We start from the raw sequence: 27,664 nt of genomic DNA on the forward strand, positions 1-27,664 counted from the left end.
TGGGTTTACAGAAGTTGCTGGCCACCAACTTCTCTTTGGGGGCAAGGTACTATGGTGCCACATGGGCCAGGAACATGGTGGATTGAGAAAGGAACCACTGGGCCCAGCCACAGCACAGTGAGGGCCTCAAGACGGTTACACGGGCCGGTACTTAGGCGCCTATGGAACCTGCCAGATTGTGTCTTGACCAGACCTCAAAAAACCCATGAAATGAGAAGAGACTGATCCCATCCTCTGAGGATGATAGTTTCTATTCCATTTTTGTTACACTGGCCTGGAATTTTCCCCATCTTAAGGGAAATCACGAGAAGGGAGGAGTTGGGAGCCACATAAATGTGAACCTGAGAGAAGTGCCAGGCTGACAACAAGCCCCCAGTGGGTCTTGGGGTTGAATGGTGAACTCTACTGCATCCTGCTTGCAAACAGTAACTGATATGACCTAAATATGTAAGAGTTCTTCGTTGTAGGGAAGAATCACGTAGAGTCAGTTCTCATCTCAGTCCACTGGTTCTGTGGGAGCACAATGTGACCATGATCACAGTCTTCCCCCAGACTTCAGCTCTTTAATGCCTTCATGCTTTCAAAACAGCTTGGAATGTTCTTCTGACTTTATCTTCCTTCCACTAAGAGAACCTCTGACTCTTCAATTTAAGAACCAAAACCTCCTCCTCCACATGACCCCCTGTGCAACCACAGCAATTTGCCTAGATTTCCAATTATATGTCGCATGAGCTTTAATCATCTGCTTACATGTCTACCACTCTCCACCAGCTCCAGAGCACAGCCCAGCATGGCTCCCAGCGCACAGCACTGAGCGGGGCCCACAGCATGGTGAGGGGAGTGATGGAAGGAATGGGTGACAAAATCCAAAGGAGGCTACAGGGGTTCACTGGGTCTTGCTTATCGTTTTTCCTTGACACAAGTGACCCTTCCTTGGCCAGACAGGTCCAACCTGGGCCTGCTGAACTCTCCCCTGCATCTGGGCCACAGATGGCTACATGTGAAGCAGCCAGGAGACTGGTTAGTGGAGTTATATCTAAAATACTTTGAAAATGCAAAGGACTGCTACTGTGTATCAACACCAGCCGGGTGGCCACTTGTCCTGTCTGCAGTGTAGATAATATTGTAATTGTCTCTATCTTTATCACCTTGAGAAGTACAATATGAGAAAGTAGAAAAAATCAATGCTATGTTTAGCCTTGTGTTTTCCCCCTTCACTCAAGGAACAGAAAGCAATTTGTTGGGTCAGGTCATCAGACAAAAGAAACAGGAATAGAAGCAAATATTTAATGGCACGCTACCCCCCACTAGTCCCCAATATCACACTTTGCAAGGGAAAAGGGCTTTGGTAGGGCTCTGAGAAGACCCATGAGGTGCCCGACCCCTCCACTCAATATTACTTCTTTACAAACAACCCTAATTCTTTAAAATCGACAAGTTGTGGACATGGGGAGGTCACTTTATGTGGTGTAAAGGGGCATGGCCTTTGGTTCAAACCTCAGTGCTTCAAGCTCCTTAATCTCTTAGAGCTGCTATGTGAAGAAAATAAGGGCCCAGTACAGGTCCTGGAACAGGCTCTGAAAAACAGTGGCCATCATTACACTAATTTCAGTAGGCCAATACCAGAAAATTTGGGTTTTTGGTTGTTTTTTTTTTTTTTTTTTTGGTGGGGGCAGGGAGGTCTGGGCATTGAATTCAGCGTGGCTTCACCACTGAGCTACATATCCAGCCCCTTAATTTTTTATTTTGATCAGGGCCTTGCTAAGTTCTGAGTCTGGCTTTCAACTTGCAATCCTCCTGCCCTAGCCTCCTGAGGTGCTGGATTACAGGTGTGCTCCACTGCGCTCCAGCCTGGAAAACATTCTTATGTTTGGGGCTTAGCTCTTCTGCAGTCAGGTATCAATCTTTGTAGACTTAGGCTGGAAACAGCATCTGTATTCTCTACACAACCAAACTGTGGTTTCTGGACCAAGTGCAGGATCATCCCCAGGGAGGGGGATTGTTTGTTAAAATGCAGCTTACTGGGCTCCATCCCTGACTTGTAAATCGATATCTCTTTGGGTAGGAATCTGCATTTTAATTAGCTCTTTGGGTTACTTTAATATAAAAATGCTGAGAACCACTGCTCCAGACTTCAGGCTGCACAGCAGAACAGCGGCACAGTCAGACCACCAACCAGACTCAGGGCACTTCTGCAGGGTGGATGATTCCAGTTCCCGAAAATTTGGACTCAACATCTTTGAAAGTTGATGTTTCTGTTTTGCTTTTGGTTTGGGTGATTATAGGAAGTACAGCCATAGAGAAGGCTCACTTAGAGGCCCATATTGCATAGGCTGGTGGGGCCCTTCCAGGCTTCAAGTTGCAGAGCTCTAAACAGACAACCACTGGTAGGGGCCTAAGAGGTAACTAACTCCTGTGAATAGGAAGTATCTGAAGCCACCACCATCTCCCCAGAGGTCACACTGTGGCCCAAAGCTTCACAAGGAGTTCTCCACTCACCTCGAGCCTGATACCAAGGTACCACCAGAGCAGGGCACAGTGCAACAGCACCCAGCCTGAGCGTGGACACCAGCTGGTCACTCCATGCCATCTCTATTACTTTAGCCTTCAGGGGTACCCAAAGCTTCTTGACATCCCCAGAGAGCTCCCTTCACAAATCTAAAATTATGCACAAGAGTACACGTGTTCCATACAGCCTAACACGCTGCCTACAAATAGGAGGGCCAGCCACACAGCCACCCTGAGGCCCAGTCCTTTTTTCAGATGAACTAGGTGACCAAGGACTCTTCCAAAGCTGATATCTGAGGACTAAGCTTCAAGTTTCTGACTTCTGTCTGCGCTGCAAGGCATCACAGTATCAAATGCCCATACACATGGAGACAAGGACTCCAATCCCAAAGTCACAGTCATAAGGATCTGGTCCTGCCAACCCTTGACCAAGGAGGGCAAAAGGTCCTTGGTGCACAGAGTTAGAGCTCAAAGAAAGAAAAACACTCAAAGCAACACAAATGGCATTTGACCTTGAATGTTCTTGTTTCCATTTCTGCCCTTAAACTCAAAGGGAAATTCCCAGGGGCCCAGATTCTTGGGGGACTATAAGCCTTATTATGTTCAAAAGATAGAAGAATTTGATAACTCTGGAGATCTCTGTACTGTTTTAGACAGTCCATTAAAATGACATAATCACAGCAAAATGTGGTGTCTAGAAAAGGTTAAGCACCTTAAGTGTACAACCAAGAGGCAAGATTTTAGTAGCCTCTGAGGCCCAGGGAGCAGCCTCTCACCAGATCACCCAGCTTGGTTTCCAGATTTTGTACCTGTCCACCTGGGCTGTAAAGACCTCTTCCTGCTCTAGGGCTGCCCTGTTCGAGCCTGGTCTTGGCTACAAGGACTCTGCCTGAGGCAGCTTTGCTAAAGTGACCTTATGCAAGACGTGGAAGGACAAGAAGGGCAAAACATGATAGTGCCCACTATGGTGTCATCTGTTTTTTTAATGGACTTCAGAGCTCCTGTCCCACTGGAGGTCTTCTTTGTGTCACCAGAATAGAGACTCAACTGAGAGCTGTGTTGGGAGGAAAGGTTCCTAGGTTTTCCCCAGCCTGACTGCAGCCTCTCATCTTCCAGCTCTCCTGTAATGGACAACAAAATGGTAGCTGTGTCTTGGGTTCAGGGACAGTGACATAAGACACCCAGCTCCTCATATGAGGGACGAGGGACACTCCACTGGGACTCCATGTAGGAAAGCAGGAAGACTGGCCTGCCGGACTCTGAAAGAAGCCAAAGAAGCTGCTAAGGACAAAGATAGGGGTTCAGAATGGTTTCCAGAGCCCTCCCTCACCTGCACAGCAGGGATGGCCCATCGCAGCTACCACAACTTGTGAGAAGTTTTTGCACTTGCAAAATGGGACCCAGTGAGATTGCCAAGGTGTAAAAAACAAACAAGATTGGTTGCTGGGAGTATGGGCCTCAGCCTCTCCAACCCAGGCTCTGTGACAGACCTTTCAGCTCTGGCAGGGACCTTCTCCTTCATCCCCCAGGAGTATTCATAAATATGTAGGCAACGGCTAGTATTCACCATGGCAACAAAAACTCTGAAGGAATGGAAAGGTCAGTCTGGTGCATGGCTCTGGAGTCCTCCCTGGATGTGGATGTGCAGAGAGCTTATGAAATGGGCAGCTGCACACAGCAAGGCGGGTGCTTTACACTGCCGGGGGCACTGGCAGTAGGAAGAGCTCTTTGGGAAACTGTCAATAAAGGCATATTAGCTGTCCATTAACTAGTACCCCTAGTACTAACTAATAACTGGGCTCCTGCTGAGGCTGGGAAAGAGCATGAGTGTGTGACCCGAGCACATTACTCATCTCTAGAGTTGTCAGCAATCCCTCTTTACTGGTGAGGAAACCAAGTTTCAGAGCAGTGTCAAGTCTGCCCCACAGACATACCACTAGCAAACCAGAGCTCAGACTTAAACCTAACCTGCAATCCCAAGGCCATGCTCGAGTTAGGTCAGGCTGTCTACCTTGACCATCCTTCCCCCTGGAGGGTGCAGCACCCAAAGGTAGCCTGCAGTAGCCACTGCCTATCCTCTGGCATTATCGTGGTCCTCCCACCCAACGCCAGCCCAACCTGTATGACAAGGCAGTCCAGAAGGACCCTTTCTCACTTGTCACTGTAAACAGCTAGCACACACCATCTCCATTTCATGTCTACTTCCATTCTGTAGTTTATTCCAGAAACACTTTCTGAAACTCATAAATGGTGCAAGGAAGAATTTAAAGCACCATATACAGACAAATCTTGGGCTATTCTAGAGATTTTAAAAGTCATACATAGACCACAATAAAGGCAGAGTGCTTGCCTAGCATGTGTGAGGCATTGGGTTCAACCCTCGGCACCGCATACAAATAAAATTAGGGCATGCTGTCCACACACAATTACAAAAAAAAATTTATTTTAATTGTATATATGCATGCTTGTATCTGGATGTCAAGTTTTCAGTGAGAACAAATCTCTTGCTGGCCTATGCTGAAATAAGTGGTTTCTAAGAGAAGGCCCTGGCCCACTGACCAAATTCAAAAGGGCAATCTCTGAAAGACAGAAAAGGCAGCAGAGACCAAAAGTGGGGCCTAAGCAGCTAATTTTGTTTCTGCTATTTTTCATTGTGTTCCATTCATTTGATTGATTGTTCTAAGAAACCAAAACACTCAGCCTCTAAATGCCTGCTCCTGAACACAAGATGCAATCACATTCCACCATCGATGACGAACAGCGGTGGAGTTAGACGATGGCAAGCTACCGAATCTCAAAGCAGAATCTCTGCATCCTACGCAGCTCAACACAGCCAACTGGTTTCCCCTGTAGAAATCCATCCAGAGAGTGCCCCCGGGAAGAGCCCTCTTATGTACAGAGGAGACTTTAACAGCCAAGTAATTAAACACTGAAGTAAGGGCTTATAATTAAAATGCTGACAAACCTAAGCCCGAGCGGCACAAGGAGGGGTGCTGTAATATTTTTACAATTCCTTTTTATACATAATGTATGATCCTTCTGCTCAAGTTTCCTCTATGTTCTTTGCCTGTGAAATCATTTACATTAATAAATAATTTATCACCATAACTCCTAAAGTAATTACGGGTTTCCAGCCAATTTTTTTTAGCATATGAATTGTTTTGTTCTCTGTCCATTGACTTGTATTTACAAGACTTTTCCTAGTGGCCTTTTTGAAATAATTGGCATTGCCTTCGCTTTCTCACATTTTACGTGATTTCCAGGTCTTCTCCTCGCCTGAGTGGCGAGGAAAATGGAATGTGTGGTGTCCATTGTCCCTGCAACACAGAACTGGTTTAATGGCTGCAATTAGCTGAGGGTGGTGAATGGAGGCTGCTCTCACCCCACTTGCCCTGTTTCACCGAATAAGATTAAACCGGTACACGTGTGACCCCCAGGCCAGCATAAAGCAGCAGCCCCCACTGCAAATGGCAGAGGATCTAGAGGGAGCAGCAACTGAGGCTCTGTGTGCAGTCTCTGCCTCACCCAACCTAGTGGATTCTCTTCTCTGCACCCAGCAGGAGTCAATGTCAGAACAGGAGGGTGGCTCCCAGACTGGCCAGCTGATAAGAGGGTGGGCTGCACCCACAGAGCTGCCTCCTGGCCCAGGTTTCCTGTGTCAGGAGCACAGTCCATGGTCATGTAGGGCTCTTCCCCAGAGAAGCTATCTGCAAAGGAAATTTCAATTCAGCACAGAAGTTGGGCTGGGGATGACCTGAGGGGTGAGAAAGGAAACCAGAAAAACTTGGCCTTTGCTAGAAGGGACCTACAGTGATGGGGCAAGCCTGGCGCCCCAAAGGCCTCAGCCAGACACAGAGTAGGAAGGCAGGGCTGGGCTCCACTCTGCCCAGCTTCTCCCATTGGCACCTCACCCTGGCTTTGTTTTCTCCCTTATTTTGGAAAAGCACAAAAACACTTCTCTGTACTAAGCCCCAAACTAGACTGGGGGACAAGGGTAGGGAGAGGCCTGGTATCCAGCTCGAAATCACAAAGCATGAAGTACTTGGGAGGAGGAGGGGAAAAAAAAAAAAAAAAAAACTGCTGCTTTGAGCACTTGATTATGTTAGTAATGCACTTCATCCGGGTGGGAGCAGAGGAGGCCCAGCCACTTGGGAGGGGGCCTTCTAAGAAGCAGCAACAGTCCTACTGCCAATGTAGTTGCTGGCATTTCCTTCAGAGCATTTATGGAACCCAGACTCATACTGGTTTTCAGCTAGGACCCTTACATGGGGTGAGGGGAAACCACCGAGTCACAGGGCCAACAGTCCCCAGTCCTCATGGGAGAATTCCACTGATCAAGGCCCGCACTAGAGCCCTTTATCTCTGGGAGACTGGCTGGGGGTGGGTGATTATAATAATTTGGCACTTTATCTTTGCTCAGCATTGTCCAGCCCTGGAAGGGCCCAAAATCAGCTTAAAAAGTCTAGCCAGTCCCTTAGGGTGTTCTCTTCCCCGCTATTGAAAAGCAGCCCCACCCAAGATGAAATCTCGCAACCGGGGTGCACTCCCAGTCCTCACAGCAGGGTAGGGCCGCAACACCTGGACCCGCAGGTTAATGGGATGAAATAACCTAAGCTTTCACCAGCACAGGGGCCTGGGGGGCTCCTGACTGCTGACACCCACACCCAGCAGGTGTCAGAAAGTTCTGGAAGCAGAAGGAACCTAGTGGCACCTCTAGAGTGCTGCTGTCTCTTTGAATCCCTATGATTGGCCGAGGGGATGCCATGGGATAGGAAGACGGGGAGACATGCCTGTGGCTCTCAGGACTCCTTGGTCTTGCAAGCTGGGCCTGTGCCCTGGGGAATTCACTATTGCTCTTTCTCCTCCAGCAGGACAGCAATCTCGCTGCAGGTAGGTACAGGCCCTAGTTTGCTCTACCCAGCATTAAGTGCCTGACATACGATAAGTCCTCAATTAAACCTACTAGAATAAGCCACCACAACCAACCATGGTAAGTGCAAAGCCTTGGTAATGCGCCATCACACAGGGCAGGGTCCCGAACACAGGAGGAGGCTGAGTCAGAGAAGGATGGTGCACTAGGGAGAGACACAGAGCAGGATGCGGGCTTGCCCGCGACCCACCACCTGCACAGCCACCCCTGGTGCTCCCTGGACCGACAGGCAGTGCCTCAGCAACTGCCCTACAGAGCAGAGACCCCGACACAGGAACAGAGCTCCTAAAGGGCTATTCTTCTAACAAGAATAGGGGGACATAGCCTGATACCTCCTGCAAGCCCTGGCCTCCCCAGGACAAAGCAGGCTGCAGGCAATCCAAGCGTCTGCCCACATGACTCCTTCCCCAGGCCTCTCTCCCTCAGTCTCTGGGCCTGAGAATCCACCCCTACAAGGGCAGCTCCCTCACCCCTCTCCAGTGGAAACCACCATAGTCCCTCTGTTCAGACTTGGAGGCCCCTTCTCTGGAAGAGGGATCCTCAACTTAGGTCTCAGTCCCCTCTTGAAGTACTACTCATGAAATGCTCCTACTATACTAATCTCTTTGCAAAACAATGTCACAGAGTCCGCACGACAAGCCTACAACATGGGTGCTATTGTGATTGCCATTTTGCAGACAAGGAAACTGAGGTTCAGAGAAGTTAAGAAGTTCAATGTGACAACTCAAACCTAACACTGCCTCCACCCCAGGAGGGTTCACCTTACTATGATTCACACAGCTTTAGCCCAGGGAAGCCTAAAGCACAAACAGCCTTGAATCAAGGCCACCATCCCAACGGTCCAGGTTAATAGTCTGGCTGTTTCAAGCTGAAGTCACAGGTTGGGAGTTGGGCGTGCTCAGGATTCCTTCCCTCTCTCTTGGGCACACGGAAGGCAGCAACTCAGTCATGACACTGTCCCAGGAAAAGGAGAAACAGCAGGCTTGCAGGCCACATGCTGGGACACAGAGGGTTTGAAAACCGTTAACCACTAAGGAGGTATTCAATCATGTGGGGACAGGCCTCAAAAGTGTGTCACATAGCACTCCAAGGCAGGTGATCTCTGGTTCCATTTCCTCTGGGTGGTAGCATCAAAGAGGACCACCCAGCTCTCCCAGAGCTGTGGCATGTGACTGAGAAGGAAACGTCTCCTTCTCCCCCACCTGATTCAAGTCTGCCTCCAAGGGACCTCAGTTTCCTCCTACGTGAACAAGCAGTGGAGTGGCATACAAGAAGCTTGGTACAGCACCCCGCACAGTGCTCACCACAACAGACCCAGTGCTCCTCCACACTCATGTCTCATCTACAGGAAATGCCTCAAAAGAAAGAAAAGGAAACACTGGGCACACAGGAAAGGAGCTGGGAAAGGAAGGCGAGGATGACTTGACCTGCTCCTCCCAAGACACACAACCCTCAGCCTACAGTAAATAGTAAATGCCCACTGTCAAAGTCCAGTCTCTGAGCTGATGTGTCATCTGCAAGGACACCCCAGAGGGGGACAGGAGTGTCATGGAGAGAGAGCAAAAGTAAATACTCTGCCCAATCATCTGAAGCATCAAGAAATTCACATAACCGATACAGTCACCTGTTTGGTCCCTATCAGAAATAGCAAGTCACATGTGTATGGCAAGAGAGGACTGAGGTACCCTCTGTAGAAGGCAGATCGACAGCCCAAATCAAGAGCCGGAAAGAGGTCCCTTCCCTCTGGCCTCTCTGTTCCCCTCCTGGGAACTAGCTCCAAGGAATAATGTGGAAGACAAGACTCAGACACTTAGTCACTGTAATGACAACAGAAAATTCAAAAGCACCTTTACCGAGAAGCCACAGAAATTTTATTGTTAAGGACATTTTGATACATCCACACAATGCTGTACTGCAGACCATCGAAATGCATGAAATGAATAGTTTTCATGCTGCAGAACTACCAAGTGGAAAAACAAATACAGTTTTATATAATTATATGTTCATCATAGACTCGTCTACGTTAAAAAAATGCAAAAAACAAGAATAAAAGTACCGACAGTTATCACTGGGAAATGGGGCTATACAAGATTTTTACTTTGTATGTTAGCTGTATCTCCTGAATGAAAAAATCACCAAGAATTATAATAATCAGACAGAAACTCTCAATGTTAAGAGTTGGACACGGTTTGTAAACCACAGCCCAGTTTCTGCCTCCTCACTCAGTCACCCCAACAGCCCCCAGACCTTCCAGCACCACTGGGGATGGAAATACACAGAGGGTCCCCAGGACTCTTCTGGGACTCATGTGCAGAAAATGCTTTCAGCATCTCACCTGGCTGTGACAACCAGAGGAGGATAGCCCCTGGCCGTGTGGTTACTCACCCATAATTCCACAAGAGAAAAGGGTAGGTCCTTGACTCATCTTCTTTGGCGTGTGCTGAAAACAACCAGAAAAGCTATTCACTCTTTAAGTCATAAGAAGCGCGTTCACACATGACTCTGCACTGATCTCTTGCTAAAGTCACAATTAAAGGGAAAACTGCCTTTTGCCAGCGTCAGACTGGGGAAAGGAGAAAAGCATTCCAAGAGACAACATTTGCACGGATCTGGACCTAGACTGTCCCACATCTCCAGCCAGGGATGGATCCATCTGACACGAGGGGATCTCCCCACATAAGTGATAAGGGGTTGGGGGTACGATGGTAAACAGTAGGACAAACTTCAGTACAGGGCTGGAAGAGGTTGGGAGAGGCAGGGCCTCTCAGCATGGAAGGGCCGAGGGCCCTCTGCCACTGCCAGAACCCCCTTGGAGACAGGAGGGCAGCTCTTCCTGCCATGCTCAAAACCACTGGCCTTTGCTCCACAGGCCGCTCTGCAGCTACAGCACTACAGGTCCCCCTGTCATTCTCATTGGACTGGGACCAGAAACTCACTGGTTCCATTTGGTCGCAACCTGAGAGCTATGGCTTTGAACTCCTGGCTGCTACATTTTCACAATGGCTTCCCCTTCCACTGTGACCATCCTCCATCTTCGCTCATAGCCCACAGCTAGCTTCCACTGAACACTGATGGCTACTGTGGAGAACCGGCCAAGGAGGCCTGGAAGAGCCCATACCCCTGCACTCGCTCCATGACTACACGACAATCTGAGCATGAAATATTCTGGGAGCTCCTTGTGCTGACATTCAGGTGTGCCTGTTCTAGCTGCTGGTGAGGAAGAGTCCACCCAATCAGCACCTGAAGGAAGTCTGCCTCAAGTATTCCAAAGACTAGGGTTGGGGCTGGGGCTCAGTGGCAGAGCACTTGCCTAGCATGTGTGGTGCACTGGGTTTGATCCTCAGCACCACATAAAAATAAAGGCATTCTGTCCATCTACAGCTACAAAAAAAAAATTTTTTTTAAAGTATTCCAAAAGACTAACTCCCTCTCTCCCTCATTAATTTGCCCAATAGACAGGAAGTGGCAATCATCTACGTGCAGGCTGTGCTAGGTGCTGACCTTGCCATGGTGTAAGCAGCTAATGGTCCCAGACAAATCAGCTCCAGCTCTGAAGGAAGCCCCCAAAACTTCCTCTCCCACCCCCCACGACAAGAACAGGCAAGGCTTCTAGGCTGAGAAGTGGGCAGGAGCCCAGGACCCAATCCTTGAAGTCTTGGAAGGAGGGTGGGGCTGCCTAGGAACACCTGACTCACCCAGATAAGAGAGTGCTTGTCATGAGCTCCCTCACCCATCCCCATCTGCTCCATCCAGGGATCTCTGCACTTAGACACCACTGCATTTATCCCGTAGTTTTTCAGTGTCCACCATGACCAGCTTGGGGACACAGAGGTGAAGAAGAGCTCTGCCTCAGGGAGGACACAATCATGTACACAAGGCTTTACATTACACAGAGATGTGGGGGTCTATGCCTGTGTGCTTGGTCGGGGTGCAGTCAGGGCTGGCTTCCTAAAGAAACACCTGAGCTGGCGTTGATCAACCAGAAGGAACTTGTGGAGGGCAGCTCTTCCTTCCTCGGTTGACAACAATCCTTACATCATCAGGCTAGCTCACCTTCTTCAATTCCAAGTGATGTGACCTCTTATTCTATAGCCATGCGTGGAAATATCTGGAAAGCATGAAAGAGAGCTCCAGCTGCCTCCCCCTCGGTTGACACTTAACACTACAGGATGCACAGCTGAAAGCCACACCAAAGTAACCCAATGAAGAGCGGGTGACAAACATAAAAGAGTCCCCCACTGGGCTATGCCACCCTCACAGATGGGACCTAGGCAGGCACCTTGCTCTCAGGGAAAGGGTTCAGAGAGAGAAATGTGGCTTCTCCCCTGCCAGGTGCCAGGCCTGCCAAGGGAGACAAGTTCCCAGTATTAGGGAAGCACCCAGGACAAGGACAACAGCCACTGAGGAACCACAATCCCCAACTCCTGTGCTGGACAGGTGGCAGAGCAACCCAGCAGGGAGCCCGCAGAAGTCCACTGCAGGACAGGGACTGTAGCAAGCAGAAGGGAGCATGAAGGCTGTCACAGCCTGTGTGCTTCACTGGCGAGCATGAGCTGCAAAAGACGACTTGGGGCCGACAGACAAAAGCAGGAAGCAGCAGAGCAGAGCCCCGCCTTCTTGGTGGGACAACATGGCCTTTCCTTCTAGTAAGCTGGTGTGATCTAGACAGAGGCAGCCCAGGATACTTCTGACCCACACCCGTCCAGGGAACGTGGACACATGAGTGGGTACTACCACGCTGCAAGCAGGCAGGAGGGTCATGGCCTGCGCCAGGAAGCCCTGGCCAGCACACAGGGCTCCAGGATCCCACTCACTCAATAGGGACCTGTCAGCATTTGCTACAGATCCCCAGAGCAGCTACCTGTTCCCCAGGCCAGACGAGTGCTCTTACCACTCCAAATACCCCATCCATGCCCCCTGGCACCCAGCATGGTGCTCTTGTCCCCTATTTTCCACCTTCCACACAGAACCCTAAGTCATCTTTTTAAAGCAGAGATCAGATCAAGTCATTCATTTCTCTCCAACAACTTCCCACAGCAACCAGCATAAAATCCAGGCTACCCCATCTCCCACAGCCCCCCAGGCCCATGTGAGCCAAGCCCATGTCCCCTCACTCTCTTTGCACTCCTCCTCACTCCTGTTGCCAGCTACTGCTACCCCAGGGCCTTTGCACCAGGATCTTTACATGCTCTGTGTCCATATTGTCATGTGGCCTCCTCAGAGGCCCTCCCTGAGCATCCTGGCTAGATCAGTACCCTCCCATCTCAGGCCCCCCAACACACACAGATCTAATGCTGCCAGCAAGACCGGTGTGCTTGTCCCACATACATTCTCTGATTTAGAAGTGGAGGCCCCTTGGGGAAAGGGGCTGCCTTATTTACCTTATCCCAACACAGCCGGCACTGGGGCTGGGCCTGCCTGCTTGTGCCAGCCTGTCCTGCTTCTACTACCCACTCACCCTGTAGACAACAGGCCAACAGACATGGAGTTTTTGTAGGGCAGAACCTACTGCCTCTCCAAATCACTAGGCTCCTGAGAAGCTAAGCTCGGTGGGGAAGGAGAGAAAGCACAGCATGGAGAGGCAGGGCCACCAACCAGGCCTGCCCAAGTTCCCCACACCAGCCTCCAACTCCCCACCCAAAGGTGCCTGGGAACCCAGGATATATGGCACTGAGACATCACAGCCTAGAAGAATGAATCTCCACTTCTCCTCAGCCTGTCATGAATCCCTGCCATGTCCTCCCCACTGCCCTGACCCTCCACACTCTTCTCCACCAGCCAGCCATCTGTTATCACCCCAGGGAGCACGTCTCGGTGTAAGCTGGCTGGAGATGGCCTCTGTGGCTTATGAACGAGGGACCCTACCAGTTTTGTGCTAGACCTCCAGGTGGGATGGGACCCTGTCTTGCTTTCTCAGCCCTCTCTGTGAGGCAAAGCAAACATAGTCAGGCCAAAACACCCCACCTCTGCAGGTGTGGGGCCCCGGCAGATCCTGACCACTGGTGGGTGTCCCTGGAAGTCCCTGCAGGTTGACCAGAGCCTCTCTAATCCCATCTACCCAGAATGTGATACCATGAAGGGCACCATTCCTACAGTCAGCCAGTCTCACCTTCAACTCCTCGGATCCCATAGGGCAGGAGGGAGGAAAGCAGATTACTGTGCACTGAGGCCCACCAGCCCCAAGGTAATGGTGCCCCTGGAAGCTTCACAGACTCCTGTATCTATACAGAAGTGCTCCCAAGCTCTGGCTGAGGTATGCAGTGAAGGCAAGCAAAGAGCATGTGTCCCCTTCTGTACCCCTTCCTCTACCATATCTCTGTTCCCCAACCCACCCAGGAAAGGGCCTGTCCCTGTGAGCCTCCTTACACAGAAGACAAGAGCTTTGGAATCAGAACCTCTCAGGAAAGGCAAAAGCTAGAAATGAAATCAAGGCTTGTGAGCCATCTGTCCAACTAAAGAAAGAGACCCTGCCTTAAAAAAAAAAAAGACACAATTAAGGCTCTAAACAAGGAACTGGCCTATGCAGAAAACTCTAGGTCTTATCCATGGTTCTTTGCAACTTTTTTCTGAAGATTATGGACCATAGCAATTGAATCACTTTTTCTTTGTCCTGACATAGTGTACAGGGAGCAGCTCACACCCATGCATGGGGGTGGGGGTGGGGAGCGGGGTAAACAGAAGAGCACCCATGCCTCCAAAACAAAATACACAAGACTATGAAAGACTAGAAAGCAGAGATGCAGGCCCAAGAAGACAGGAAGAAACTGAGAAGGGAACAGCATCCTGTGACTCTCAAAGATGCTGATGGTCATCTGGTACCCCTGACTCCAAGGCTCTGGGGATACCTAGGCTAGAGGGCCCTAGGGTACCTCTGCTAGTCCAGGGTGAAAGGCACCAGACTTTCTCAAACTTGCTGTGTACTTCTGAGTCCAAACTTCAGTCAGAGCAAGTACCTAGCCATGGCTTCCTAACCTGACACGTGAAGAAGGAAGCACCTGATCAGACCCTCCCAAAAATTGGAGTGGGTCATTAAGGGGAGAGTCAAGTAGCCCAGAACCACACACTGCCTTGTCCAGGAGCGGCCACTTGCCAGCTCCCTCTAGTCTCCAGACTTTACAGAGAGCTGGGAGACTTGCTGGGGAGAGAAGGCCAGGACTTGCCAAGGGAGGTGGTCATTCTGGAAACAAGAGAACAAGCCCTTGTCCTACGCGTGGGCGTGCGGGAAGGAGTTGGGGGGAGCACAGCGCTGCAGGGTCAAATGTCTGGGCTCCCTTCCAGTGGCAGCAGCTAATCTTAGACTAGGAGGAGAAAGAGTACGAATGACCGATAAGAGCAACCAGGCAGAGCAGGGAAGGAAAACCGACAGCCATGGCTGCTGACGGTCCAAGCTAAGCCAGTGTGGGCACAGCCGCGCCCTTGGGCAGTCTCTCCCAGGCACATGGCCCCTGTGCCTGCAAAGGGAAAATGCTCAATGCTTCTCAGTGCTTTTTCTCGTTTTCCTACACTGTTCTCTAGAGTAGGGATAGTCACGTTGTCACCAACATTTCGTTTTTTGAAAAGGAGAGTGAAAGAGCCATTATGAGGGCCATAGGAGGGCAGGGATGAGGCTGTCCTCTGGCTCCTCACCAGGTCCCAGGGTGGCACCTGCAGGCTCTCCTCAGGCACGCCATGACACCCAGGGCTCGAAGACCCTTGTTACTTTCCCCTGAGGCCTCAGACTTTCTGTGCTCCCTGCTGACCAGCTCAGGGTCAGGGTGGGGCAATACCTCAGGTGCCTGCTCCTGGATTCAAGTGGCCTGCACATTTCCCAGCCTCCCCAGAATCATGTTTTCTTTTTAATTTTATTTAATTGATTTATTCGGGTGGTACCAGGCATCGATCGATCTCTCTGTCTCTTTTTTTTTTTTTTCCAGTACTGGGTACTGAACTCAGGGCTTCCTACTTGCCAAGCAATGCTTCATCACTGAGCTCCACCTCCAGCCCTTTTTACTTTTTACTTTGAGACAGGGTCTTGCTAAGTTGCTAAGGCTGGCCTTGAACTTAAGATCCTCCTGCCTTGGGCCTCCCTAGTAACTGAAATTATAGGCACTTGTCATTGCGTCTGGCTTCTTTTTTAATCTTAAACCTCCACTTCTGCTACCACCTTGGTCTGATTAGAAAACAAAAGAATTATTTCCCATCTTTCCTGTTGTTATTTTGAAGCTATGACAGGGATGATGTACTTGTCTAGGAAGCTGAAGCAAACCCCTTGGCCTGCCTCTTAGCTTTGTGGGCTGCTCACAGCAAATAATGGCACTGGGTGACCTCACATTCTGTCTCCTGAGGTCATTACTAGAAAGATTACTTGGGGCCTTTCTTTAGTAACCTCCCCTGAGGCAACCACAGCCTCCAGAGCCAGGCTGGGCACATGAGGAAGGTGCGGAGTGGAGCTAAGGGACTTGAGGTCTGTCCTGGTGCCCTGCTCATAAACTGATGCTCTGGACCCTGCCCTGAGCTCTCTGAGCCAGTTTCCTGAGTAAGGGACAGAGATGGATGCACCTCTGCCCCTCTGCAGAGAGGCATGCAGCTAAGACCTCTGAGCACCTCCCCAGGTGCTCCCCATGCCTTCCTGTGGGTGCACAGTGGGCTTCCATTTGCCCCACCAGCAGCACTGGGCCAGGCCTGGAACGTGACAACAGTCAACCTGCAGGGCATCAACCAGCCCACGGATGCAAAGGGCCCTCTCCAAAAGGACCGTTCCCACACTGACCTGCCATCTGGAGTCAAGGGGAGGAGGAGGAAAAGGCAGGGAGATAGATGGGCCCACAGCACTTGCCAGGTGGTTCTGGGCCCAGATCAGTCAATAATAAGTAGCAGCAGAAAGAAGGACATCCATCAGGAAGGGGAGAGGGTCGGGAAGAAAACAAAGACCCTACTTGGAAGATGTGCTCGTGGCTGGCTCGCTCCCGAGAACCTGCCTGCTTCCCCAACCTTTTTTCTTTCTGTTCTGAAAAGATGAGTTTTCCTTCCCAGGCTGGGGCTGAGAGGCCAAGCTCTCCCTGGCAGCAGCTCTGGCCACATCCCTGGAAGGGCAGTTCAACTGACCTTAGCCCATGTGCCTGGGAATCAGCTCTGGCCAATACCAGTTACCCCCCATAAAGGGACTGCACACAGTGGCAGCCTCAGAGACTGACAGCGCAGCTGAACCCAGGAAGGGAACCTTCCTCAGGACAGCTCCAGGGCCCCTTGCCCTGAGCTACTCCTTCCTGTCCATAGGCTACTCCTCCCATCAGAGCTACTCTAGAAGCCTGTTCAGACTCCTACCAAGAAGAATGTCACCACCAACAAAAATGGAGCCACTCAGTTGTGAGTGAGCTACAGCCAAAGGACCACAACCCCCACCTGCTCAGAAGCCACGGGCAGCACTCATCGCTCGACAGTCACTGTGTACCTCCTGGCACCAGGCCTGGCTCTAGTCACTGGGACTCGGCAACAAGCAAAAGAGACACATGTCCTGCTTTACAAAACTCCCATTCCAGCTTGGGGAGTCGCTCAGACAACAAGACCAACAGTAAACTGCTAAAAAGTGGTAAGTGCCGCAGAGGGAAAACAGACAAGAAAGGGATGCCAGAAAGTACCTGTGGAAAGGGCGAGGAAGCAGGGAGTAAGGACAGGATTAAATTTTAAGCTGAGTATCCAGAGAAGGGAAGGAGGGAGTAGGGGGAGAGAAGGAGAGAGTCCTGCTAATGGGGAGAGTTCCAGGCTGTGGAAGAAGTGCAAAGGTCCCCGGGCAGGTATACGTGTCCTATCTGAAACAGAAGGCCAGTGTGGCTTGGGTGGAGTGAATGGGAAGGGCAGCAGGGACGAGGTCAGAGTAGTCATGGAGAACAAGACTGCAAAGGCCTTTGGCATTTGCTCAGCATGAGATAGAAAGACAGTGGAAGGTTATGAACAGAGACTGGCATTTTCTCTGGCAGCTGGGTAGAGAACAGGTGAAAAGAGCCAAAAGTAGGAGCTCAATTACCACAATAATCCAATGAGAAAGGCTGGCACGTGGGGTAAACGTGATGGCATTGGGGCTGGTAAACAGCGATCAAACTGCAGGTTGGACCACCATGAGGCTCGACCTGCCACAATGGCCAAGGATGCATCTAGCAAACGCTATAGGTGCAGGTCTCTGCCCTACTCCAGCCACACCAGAGAAGAACCACAAAAGTTGGCAGCTACATGAGAGGCCTGGCACGGGGCAAGAAGGGCTGGCAGCATGGAGGGGTGAAGTAGTTACTGCCTTGCTCTGGGTCTGTAAAATGAGCAGGTAGGACCCCACAGTTTATAAGCCCTTTCTGCTCACCCTTGAAGACTGTGTCAAGCATCCTTTTCTGCAGGGTTTCCCTGGCGTGCTACAGTCAAGTCAGCCCTCCTCCACACTTTGGGGGTTTCAGTTATGAGGTACCATTAATGGGGTCCCGAAGGGTCCTGTGTTAATGTCTGTCCAAGCTACCTTACCCCTGAGGCAGGTAGCTGCTCAAGGACGAGAAGGGCACAACTCTCCTCTGGGTTATGCTGGTTCCTGAATTCCTCCAGCCTGTGTCCGTCACGCCACAGGTGCCGTGAAGGCTGTGGAATGCATGCAGGTCTCAGTGGCACTCCTGAGCCAGGGCTCAGTACCTCGGCCTATCTGCTCTGAATACAGTCTTCCTTGACAGAAGACTAGGACAGGGGCTGCTGAGGGTGCTCAGTGTCGGGACTCAGGAGGGGTACTAGGTGACATGACTCTGGGTCGGCCAGACCCTTGCTGACCATGAAAGCTGCAGCGAGTTCTGAGGACTTAGCCAACGGCAAAACTCCTCGAAGGTGCTCATGGCTGAGCATGACTTCCCCCTCTGCAGGGGAGTAGCCCCCACTTAGGAACTGGGCTTGGAGTGGGGCTGGCTCCAGGATTTGGCTCACAGCCTAAAGTCAAATAACCTGCTACCTCTCCGCTCAACCCACCACCATCTAGGAGGGTAACCAGAGGGTGGCTGTCACCACGCCTGCACCTTGACTGCCTTCTTTCTTCTTCATCTCCCATTCTTGACATCCCTGCCTCACCCTTTGGAGGTACAGTCTCTTCTTGGCCCCACTCAGACACCACCCTCCTTCTGGAAGTCGCCCCACCTTGCCAGTGGAGACAGAAGGAAAGCTGGACCCAGTCTGGCAGGGTGGCCAAACCCTGCCTGGCACCTTACCAGGTGACTGCCCCCTCCTCTCTCACAAGAGGAGCTCTCATCCAAGCCAGGCCACTTCCTCCTTGGAAGCAGGCTGCCACTCTCTGGGCTCTTGGGCCCTATGGCCCCAGGCTGGAACTTCTCACGGAACTCTACTCTCAGGTACTCTGAACCCAGTTAGCCATGCCTGGACGTCCCCCCACAGCCCACCTGCATCTCAGGCCTCAAAGAAGGTCATCAAAGTAACAATGCTCACTAGGTCCTCACCAGTTCAGGGCTGAAGGTCTTGCATGCTATGGAGTCAGTTCCCTGGTTGGCAAGGCTTCTCCTCAGGATCATCACCATGGTAAGGACCTCAGGCACTGGGCTGCATCCCAGAGTAGGCACAAGCCATCTTCAGGTGGGCAGACCTGGGCAGCCTTGATGCCTGGGCAACCCCAGGGGAAGGACATCAGCAGAAAGAGTTCCCCATCGGCCTCTCACCCTTGGAATGGGGCTGAGTACAGCCAACTCCCTGGAAAGACAAAAGACAGGAAAAGAGGTTCAAGACCAGGAAGACTAGGGCCCTTAAAGAGTAGCGCCCCACTCCCATCACCACTGATGCTGAGGATCCCTTTGGAACAGAACCACTTCTTAGTAAAGGAGCTGTACTCTCTCTAGAAGGGCCAAGGCCCAGAGTCACCATCTCAGAGACTCCCCCTCCCAGTGGCAGCCTTGGGGCACCCCAAAGTCAAAGTCCTGCTGGTTAGAACAACAAATTTAGTCCAGCCGCATAATACCTTAATATCTATCTCAGGGTCTGTGATCCCTGCAGCGTGTTTGAGGTGTGTGACATCTTACCACTGAGTTGGCTCTACAGGCAGCTTTAGTGTACACCAGGACAAGTCAGGAGAGGCTGAGGGTCAGAACACATCTCACCTCATGTCCAACACTCAACTCAGGCAGTCATCTGGCAGCAGGGCACCCACAGCTGGCATGTAGGCTCCCTTCTCCACCAGCTAAGAACACCAGCCGTTAAAGACATGGCTCCCGACTTTGGTGTGCGACCTTTCAATACCAACATATCTGCAACACTGAGGGCCTGGTATCTTTGTCCACTTCCCCTGAATAAACCAAACCCAGTGACCTTCCACACTAAAAGGAATCCCTTGGCATGGCCATCTGGCAGCCTGTCAACACCCCCACACCCCCACACAGACTCCCATCATTTCCCACGAAGGAAATGGAGGAAGAGCACAGCCTTCAGGTCTGGTTTGAAAAACTGCACCTTACAATTGACTTGTCTGATCTCATTTCCCCAACCCACCCTTCTGTGGTTAAACCTTCAAAGAACATCATATGGAATCAAGGCATCCAAATATCACCATCAAAAACTAAAAACTAATGATGATAATAGTAATAAATAAATAGAAAGGCAACTCCTAATGTGTAATTAAAAACACACTGCTCTACACAGGAAAATGTTTTAGAATCTGCTGCTCTGTGTAAAAATTAATTGCACACTGGCATTTACTTGCCATCCAGATTGTAAATCATATTTTCCTGTTTACTTCGATTAGACTTTACAGTGGGTGTTATTGAGATTGCTCAATTACAGGCCAGCTGGCAAGCACAGGAAAATTACCTTCTACTGTTCTTCGAAAACAAGGTTCATCCAAAGTGCAAAAGCAGGGAAGGGGTGGGAATCAATACACTTTCAAAGCTTGACTGTTCAGGAAGGAAGGACCAGGGTCTGCAGGCTCCCGCCTGCACTAGGAGACCTGATGCATGGGTTCAGTACCACACCAACCTACAAGCAGTGCATCCTAACCAGGTGTCATCTGTTCAAGGAGAGAATTCCAGACCACTCCCTTGAGCTCTGGCCAAACAGCTGAGCCAGAGATGCCCACTGTCCCCAGGATGCTTGGTTTAGGAGAGGGCCAAGAGAGGTACGCTAGACTCACCCTTCTAAGGTGACCTTTGTGCCACCTTAGTGGCACAATGATAGTTGCCATGGAAACTCATCAGTCCATCCCGACACAGCTCCACACAAAGCAGGAAGCTGGAATGAGGCAGCAATAGGGCCTCCAATCTCTCAGCAGCTCCATCCCCACCAGAACCCCTATAAGGGACCAGGGTGGCAGAGGCAGCACTAGGGGTGATATGTACCTCAGCACCATAAGCTCCTGGGTACCTGGAGGTCAGCAACAACTGCAGGCCCTGTAGGAAGGATGTATGACCACATCCCTTCCTTGGGGGTTCTGAGTCGGAGTACTATGAAGCAAGCACTACATACAGGCAAGGCGGTGGGAGGGGCGCTGCAGTGGGGCTGGAAGAGACCCCCCTGCACAGGAGCCTAGGACACACATCACTGCCACAAGAGACCAAGAATGCATACAACCTAGATGCCCAGCCAGAAGGGACTGGTTAAATAAATAACAGTGTAGTTAAGTAAAGGAATAGCATGTGGCCTTCCAAAAAGTTTTAATGATGCAGTCAGGACCCAATGTGGGAGCAGTGTGCGTGGAGGGCAGAGGGTCAAAGAGCTGAAGAGACAGATCCAAGCAGACCACAAGCTCTGAAAATGGCTCTGAATGCAGACCTTACCCTGCAGCTATAGGGGTTCCTGAAGGCTCCATCTGCTGGAAGACAGTGAGGTTTTCTGCCCACTTCACAATATCTAACACAGTACCTTACACAGGATAAAAGCCCAAAACACATTTCTGGAATTGGGCTATGACACAGTGACATTTGAAATAGTCTGGGCATGTGCTCAGACCTGGTGAGGCTAATCCAGACCAGCAGAGCCTGGTGCAATCTGGAATTCCCTGAGAGTCCTTGGATCTGTGGCATGGGCCTGGCCAGCTTCAGTGGGGAATACCAGCGCCTGTTCTGTGGAGAGACTTAGACCAGGGTAGGAACAGGGACAGGGTCTTCCCAGGAAGAAGCCAGAGTTTGGCCTTGGAAGACAACGATGACTAGGTGGTGCTGGGAAGGAGGGAGGAGAAGCCTGACACAGCCCTCCACAGGCGGCCTCCCAGCACCCCCTGCTTTGCCCGATGGCTTTCTCTGAACCTGTATTGAGTACAGCTTCTCTCCACTGAGCACAGGCATAGTCTGGAGGTGGTGTGTTCCCAGGAGTTCATGTGTTCAAATCTTGGTTCCCCATGTAACAAGGTTAAGAGATGGGGTATCTTTCATAGGTGGGGCTTAGTGGGAGGTTCTTAGGTCTTTTAACATGTGCTGCCCTCTGGAAGAGATTAATACAGGTCTTGGGGGACCCGAGTTTATATTATCAAGGGAGCTGGTATGAAAGAATAAGCCTGGCCAATTCCCATCCACCCTGGCTTTTTGTCTCGCCCTGTGATGTCTCCCTCTTGCACACACTGTGATGCCGTTTACCATGAGGTCCTCACCAGAACTGAGCTGATGCTGGCACCATGCCTTTGAACCCAAGAACTGTGAGCTAAATAAACCTCTGATCTTTATAAGGTTACCCAGCCCCTGGCATTTCATTATAATAGCAGAAAAGGGACTGATACAAGCACCCACTATGTATAAGTGCTTTAAACACTTTAGCTTTAAGGCAGTTCCAATTATCCCCATTTTATAGTCATTCAAAGTATCTTACCAGAATCTAGTTCAAAGCTAGGATTTGAGTCCTAATGAACTAACTCCCAGGTCCGTGCTCCCTCTATATCCCAAATGCACATTTTAGGAGCCTGGGGGGTGTAGCTCAGTAGTAAAGTGCTTTCCTAGCCTGTACAAGGCCCTGGATCCAATTTCCTATCTCACAAACAAATAAACAAAAATCCTATACTCTTCAGAAGCACACTCATACAATTACCAAAACTAGTGTAATCACTGCACTCCTTAGCATTTTATCCCAGAGAAATGAAGACTAATGTTCACACACAGATGCTTTACTCCATAACAGCCACCAGGGAATCACCAGGTGTCTTTCACCAGGCAAATGGTTAAACAAACTGAGGCCATCCATACCATGAAATACAACTCAGCAATGAAAGGAACTTTTCTTTTAATATTTAGTTATCAATGGACCTTTGTTTTATTTATTTATTTGTGGTGCTGAGAATCAAACCCAGTGCCTCACACGTGCTAGGCAAGTGCTCTATCACTGAACCCCAGCCCAAAAGGAACTATTAATACTCACAAGAATTTGGACAAACCTCCAAAGAATATGCTGAGCAAAAAAAGCCAACCCCCAAACATTAATTATTGTACAATTAATTTATATCACATTCTCAAAATCAGAAAATCACAGAACTGGAGAACAGATAAGTTGTTGTCAGGAGTTAGGAATGGGGATGTGGCTACAAGACCACAAGAAGGGTCCTTGTAGAGATGAAATGGTCCATATTTTGACAGTGTGGGGCTCAATCTCGTGATCACACTTGTTTTGCAAAATGTTACTACTGGTGTGAAACGCGTAAAGGGTACTACATATTTCTCCGCTTTATTTCCTACAACTGCATAAATGTAAAACGAACTCAAAATAAGATATTTAAATAAACTTGTCAAAACTCACAGAACTAAACAGCACGAGAGTAAACTGTACTATATGTAAATTTAAAAAAAAGAAAAAAGCCCCCTGCCTGCACCAGGGTGACGACATGCCGAGGAGGGGAGGCCAGGTAGGCTGTAGAAGCTGGCAGCCCTGCCTGGCCTTCACCTTGACCTCGTGGCTTGACTTCAGCTTTCTCATCTTTAAAGTGGCAACAATAACACCTTTGCCTGGGAACTGCTGGGAGATTCAAATAACAAAATGCACAGAAAAGAGCTCTGCACAGGAAGGACCCAGACACCGGTGTCTGTTCCCCTCCAGGCAAAGAACATCTGTAGGCAGCAACTCCCACCTGCCCACACCACCCTGGATCTCTTCCTCAGTTCCCTAGGTCTGTATTTAAATCTCCTATTGTCACTTCCCAGGCCCCATGTTCTCCTTCACCTCTCGGATGTGACTTTCTGGGAGTCTCCCACCCTGACTCTACACACCTCTGGGGCTGCCCAGTGTCACAGGGAGGAACTCCCCTTAACTGGCCCCTCAACTTGAACATAGGGACACAGTCCCCGCTCAGTGACTCGTTTTGACCAGAATTTCCACTGAAGAAGCAAACCCAAAGTCAGACTTCCCACTGATCCCTGATCCTACTCTATGACCACACTCATAGTCCCTGGATACAGATGTGGTGGCAGGGGAACCTAGCTACTGACAATCCTGACCCCAAAGGTGCATCTTCACAACAACCCAAGCTCCCTAGCACAGTGCCCAAAGCAAAACCTACAGGGCAAGAGGAGGACACACGTGTGGGCAGTGGCTACCCCTCAATGAGAAGCCCAGAGCCAGCGCCACGGTAGGCTGCTTCAGAGCCCAGCCCTACCTCTGCTTGCGCTCCCACAGCTGCACTGCAGGCCACAGCCTGCCAACTTCACACCCCTGGCATCAAGCACAGACCAAGCTTTTACTTCACCTTCACATTCCTGAGAATGGGCATTGCTATCAGCAGTGTTACCACTTTCCAGATGAGAAGACTGAGGCCCCAAGAAAATAAATTATTTGCCCCGCACCTTACAGCCTCCTCTCTCTGACAACACGGGGAAGGGACGGCTTTGCTCTTTCTCCTTCCTAACATGAAGCTATTCTTGTTTTTGTTCTGCAGTCTTCCCGAGCCCTTCTGTGTTTGTGACCCTTCACACGCCTTCAAGATGGCTGTGGTCTCCGCCTTGGCTTCTGGAGAATGGGAAGGAGCCCGCCTGGTGCATGCGCACGGGAAGAGAAGTGCAGGGTAAAGGAATTATCATGAGGAAGCTCTGCAAACACTACAACTCTGCATGAATCTTAAGTCAAGAGGAGTTCACGGAAGGCTTCTAGAATGCATCTTGAAGGGCTTAAAAAGAAACCGAAACTTCTCCTTCCTTTGGTGTCTTTATTTAGCCTGAACTACTCAACCATGTTGGCTTTACAGAAGAATGTCTCACTGCCTTAAAAACAGGACTCTGACCAAAACCTAAACGTGACCTTGGCCTCCAACAGTGATTTTCCTGAGAGCTCTGGCTGGAGCAGGTCGCTGCTCTCAGAGCTCCCATTTCCCGCTCCCATTAAGCAAAGGAAATGGGAGGAAAATAGCAATTGCACAAGGTCTTTGTGAAGGCCTCATGCACTTTGAAACTTTCATAACATCAGTTGTCTGTGTAACAAAAGTCATCTGTAGATAGGATCTAGAAACACACAGGGAAGTGCTTCTGTCCATGGGTCGCACTGTCTTCTACCAGAGGCTGTGACAAACCAAGAGTATCCTACAGTCAAGCCCCCAGCCATGAGGGAATTCAATCCATCTGGGAGGCCCTTCCCTTGCTCTCTGTGCAACTAAGTCACCTGAGTTGGAGGGATGAAGTGAAAAGCTGCCTGGGAACTTTATCCAGAGCTGTGCTTCTCCAGACAAAGCTGACACTGGAAAGACAGACTGTAGTTCCAGCCAGAAAAGAGAGAATATGTATTTCCCACTACAACAAACACGTCACTAATTCCCTCGGCCCAGGATCCTGGCCACAACCTTAAGATTACTGATCAAAGAAAGAAAAACAGAGACACCCCCCCCCCAAAAAAAAAAACTCTTTAGTCAATATTTTAATATTAAGGACATGCTCAATACTCATTTAAGGAAACTCCAGAATAGAGGCAGCATTCAGGAAAAAAAGAAAGAAAAAAAAAAAGCCAAACCTTTCTCTAACATTTTTCTAATTCTTCTTGGTCTCTATGTGCAGGAAATAATGGGTAACACCAAACATATCTTTCAACAGAGAGAATCTGCATCCTCAGAGTCTCCAGAAGGGCTCTGTGGTTATCCCATTTTACATGAGGAAGCTAAGGCCCAGGCCAACAGTCACCCAGTTGTGAGCAAGGCACCAAAACTCAACCCACATCTGCTGAACACCAAAAGCTACATCTGAGCCACTAGATCCTTCTGCTCCAATATCTGTGTTTCATAAATATCCTATAAGCACATATTTGATTTCTCACATTAAATGGTCAAACTCTGAAACACAGACACTGAGTTTGAAATACACCCCCTCTTGAATGCAGCTCATCCTGAGTGCCTCTAGGCCAAACATCAGCCTTGCAGAACTTAACACTGAAACATAGTACCCAGGGTCCTACTGCGGGCAGATAAGGAGGTGTCTTGGACAAAGTGGGAGTGGGACACAGAACCTTCACTTTCCAACCTTAACTGCACAGATGTTGGGCTAAACTGGGCCCACACAGAAAGTACACTGTCACCCATGAAACTTAGGGTGCTCCTAGCCCTGGAGGTCCAAAACAGTATCACAAGTATCACAATGGAACACTGGGGGTGATGCAGGAGACCAATGAGCTCTGTAAGAACCACTGTAGACAGGAGGGTCACCAGGTTTCGCATCTGCCACCCACTCAGAAGTCACATCCTGACCTCAGCTCACACTGGAGGGAGTCACACTGCTAGTTGCAACTCCTGGTGGAATCTGTGTCCATCCACCCCCATTTTCCCTGGGCCTCTGTCTCCCACTGTATGTCCACCACAGCCCACCTGTCCTTCTCTCACTTAGAACACATTTCTTAAGTGTTTGGGACAGGGCTCTGCCTGCCACCTGGGCAGAGTAAGTGTGACCCTGTGGCAGTCACCCTCTGGTCTCAGTAGGGAGCCTGTCACAGCAAGAGCCTTATCATATCTATCTGCTAAGTCAGTAACAAAACTAGGGAAGAACATGGACTTCAAGCCCAGAGTTGTCTTCCCAGCTCAATCTCAGAAGAGCTGTAGGACCCTGGATGGGCTACATAGCCTACTAAGCTCCTTTCCTTCCTCTGTGATATATAAGAAGTTACCCTTGTTCTGCTGACCTCAGATCTAAGAAGGTTAAGGAGGTAATGCCCTGTAAGGTGGGGGCACTACAGAAACATCTCCAGAAGTATTGAAAACCTTAGATGAGCACAATTCCCAGCACAGAGTAGCTACTTACTAAACTTACAGACTAGCATGAGCTATTGGAGACCAGGAACATGCTTTTGAGTCTCTGAGCACCTCACTCCAGGGACTGGATGCCAGACATTCAGGAGGTGAGACACCCTCCTGCTGCATTCATAAAGCACCTGCTGTCCTTAGATAAAGAGGGGGTATACTCTTCCCATCTCTGTCCCTCGCTCTAGAATAAGGCATGTCTTTGGTATGAATCCCTAGCCTAGTCCTTCAGGTAATCAAAGGCCACGAGAGGCCCACATTTGGGGAATGATTGCCAGTCCCCTGGCATGACTAGAAAGGGACCTGGCCTGTGCCCCTTGCTGAACAAAGTGCCCCAGTCTCCTGTGTGGGTCTCTCTTAATGGAGGAGGAAACACACACACACACAAAAAAAAAAAAAAAAAAAAAAAAAAACAGCAAAATGAACTGCTCAATTAAATCAGGACTCTATTCTCCAGGACTTTCTGTGTCATTCTCACAGTGTTGTGGGGATTTTCTGTTTTTTTTAAGCAATAACATTCTGAAAGGAGGGAAGGAATGACATTATTCAGGGACATGAAAGTGCTGAGATCCAGAGCCAAAGCAAATCTGAACATGGGAACAAGACAGCCCATGTCGTTTCTCGAAACTGAAGCCAACTGCATGCATGACTTGTCAAGAGCTCATTTATCAATGAAAGATAACTGAAAGATGAATTTCCTACAAGCCTCCCGTATGTGTCATTTTAGCCCACCAAACACTGAGAGAGAAGAGCTTGCTACAGATTAGAATTTGCTGAACAAACTCAAAAGGAAGGAAATAGGGGGACAAGAGGCGAGGAGAACTAATACTTACTGAGTGGGCACAGAGCTAGACACTGCCTTCTCCTCCAAACCAGGGTGAGGGAAAGAATGGGCAGAGAACCAGAGATGGGGAGAGGACAGCAAGGGGCCCCAAAGATAATCTACTGTAATGTTAAGCCACTTAATCCTAAGACAACCATGACCTGTTCTTCAGTCAGACCTATTTACAAGCATACTGAATTTAACCCACCATGATAAAAACCAA

The 27,664-nt window shown here is 49.8% G+C and overlaps 1 protein-coding gene across 3 annotated transcripts in view; it reads right to left on the reverse strand.

The window, feature by feature from the left end:
* Window positions 1-27,664, reverse strand: part of Fam53b (family with sequence similarity 53 member B) — a 125,241-nt gene that overhangs the window by 58,890 nt on the left and 38,687 nt on the right. For all 3 annotated transcript variants that reach the window (XM_077105496.1, XM_077105495.1, XM_077105497.1), the window contains exons 2-3: window positions 18,892-19,138; window positions 9,824-9,878 (exon numbers count right to left, since the gene is read on the reverse strand). In XM_077105496.1, the coding sequence (XP_076961611.1) occupies window positions 9,824-9,878; window positions 18,892-18,969 (133 nt within the window). In that variant the 5' untranslated portion in view covers window positions 18,970-19,138. The remainder of the gene's footprint in view (window positions 1-9,823; window positions 9,879-18,891; window positions 19,139-27,664) is intronic.

The sequence above is a fragment of the Callospermophilus lateralis genome, chromosome 15, assembly GCF_048772815.1.
Source record: "Callospermophilus lateralis isolate mCalLat2 chromosome 15, mCalLat2.hap1, whole genome shotgun sequence".
Classification (NCBI taxonomy): Eukaryota; Metazoa; Chordata; class Mammalia; order Rodentia; family Sciuridae; genus Callospermophilus; species Callospermophilus lateralis.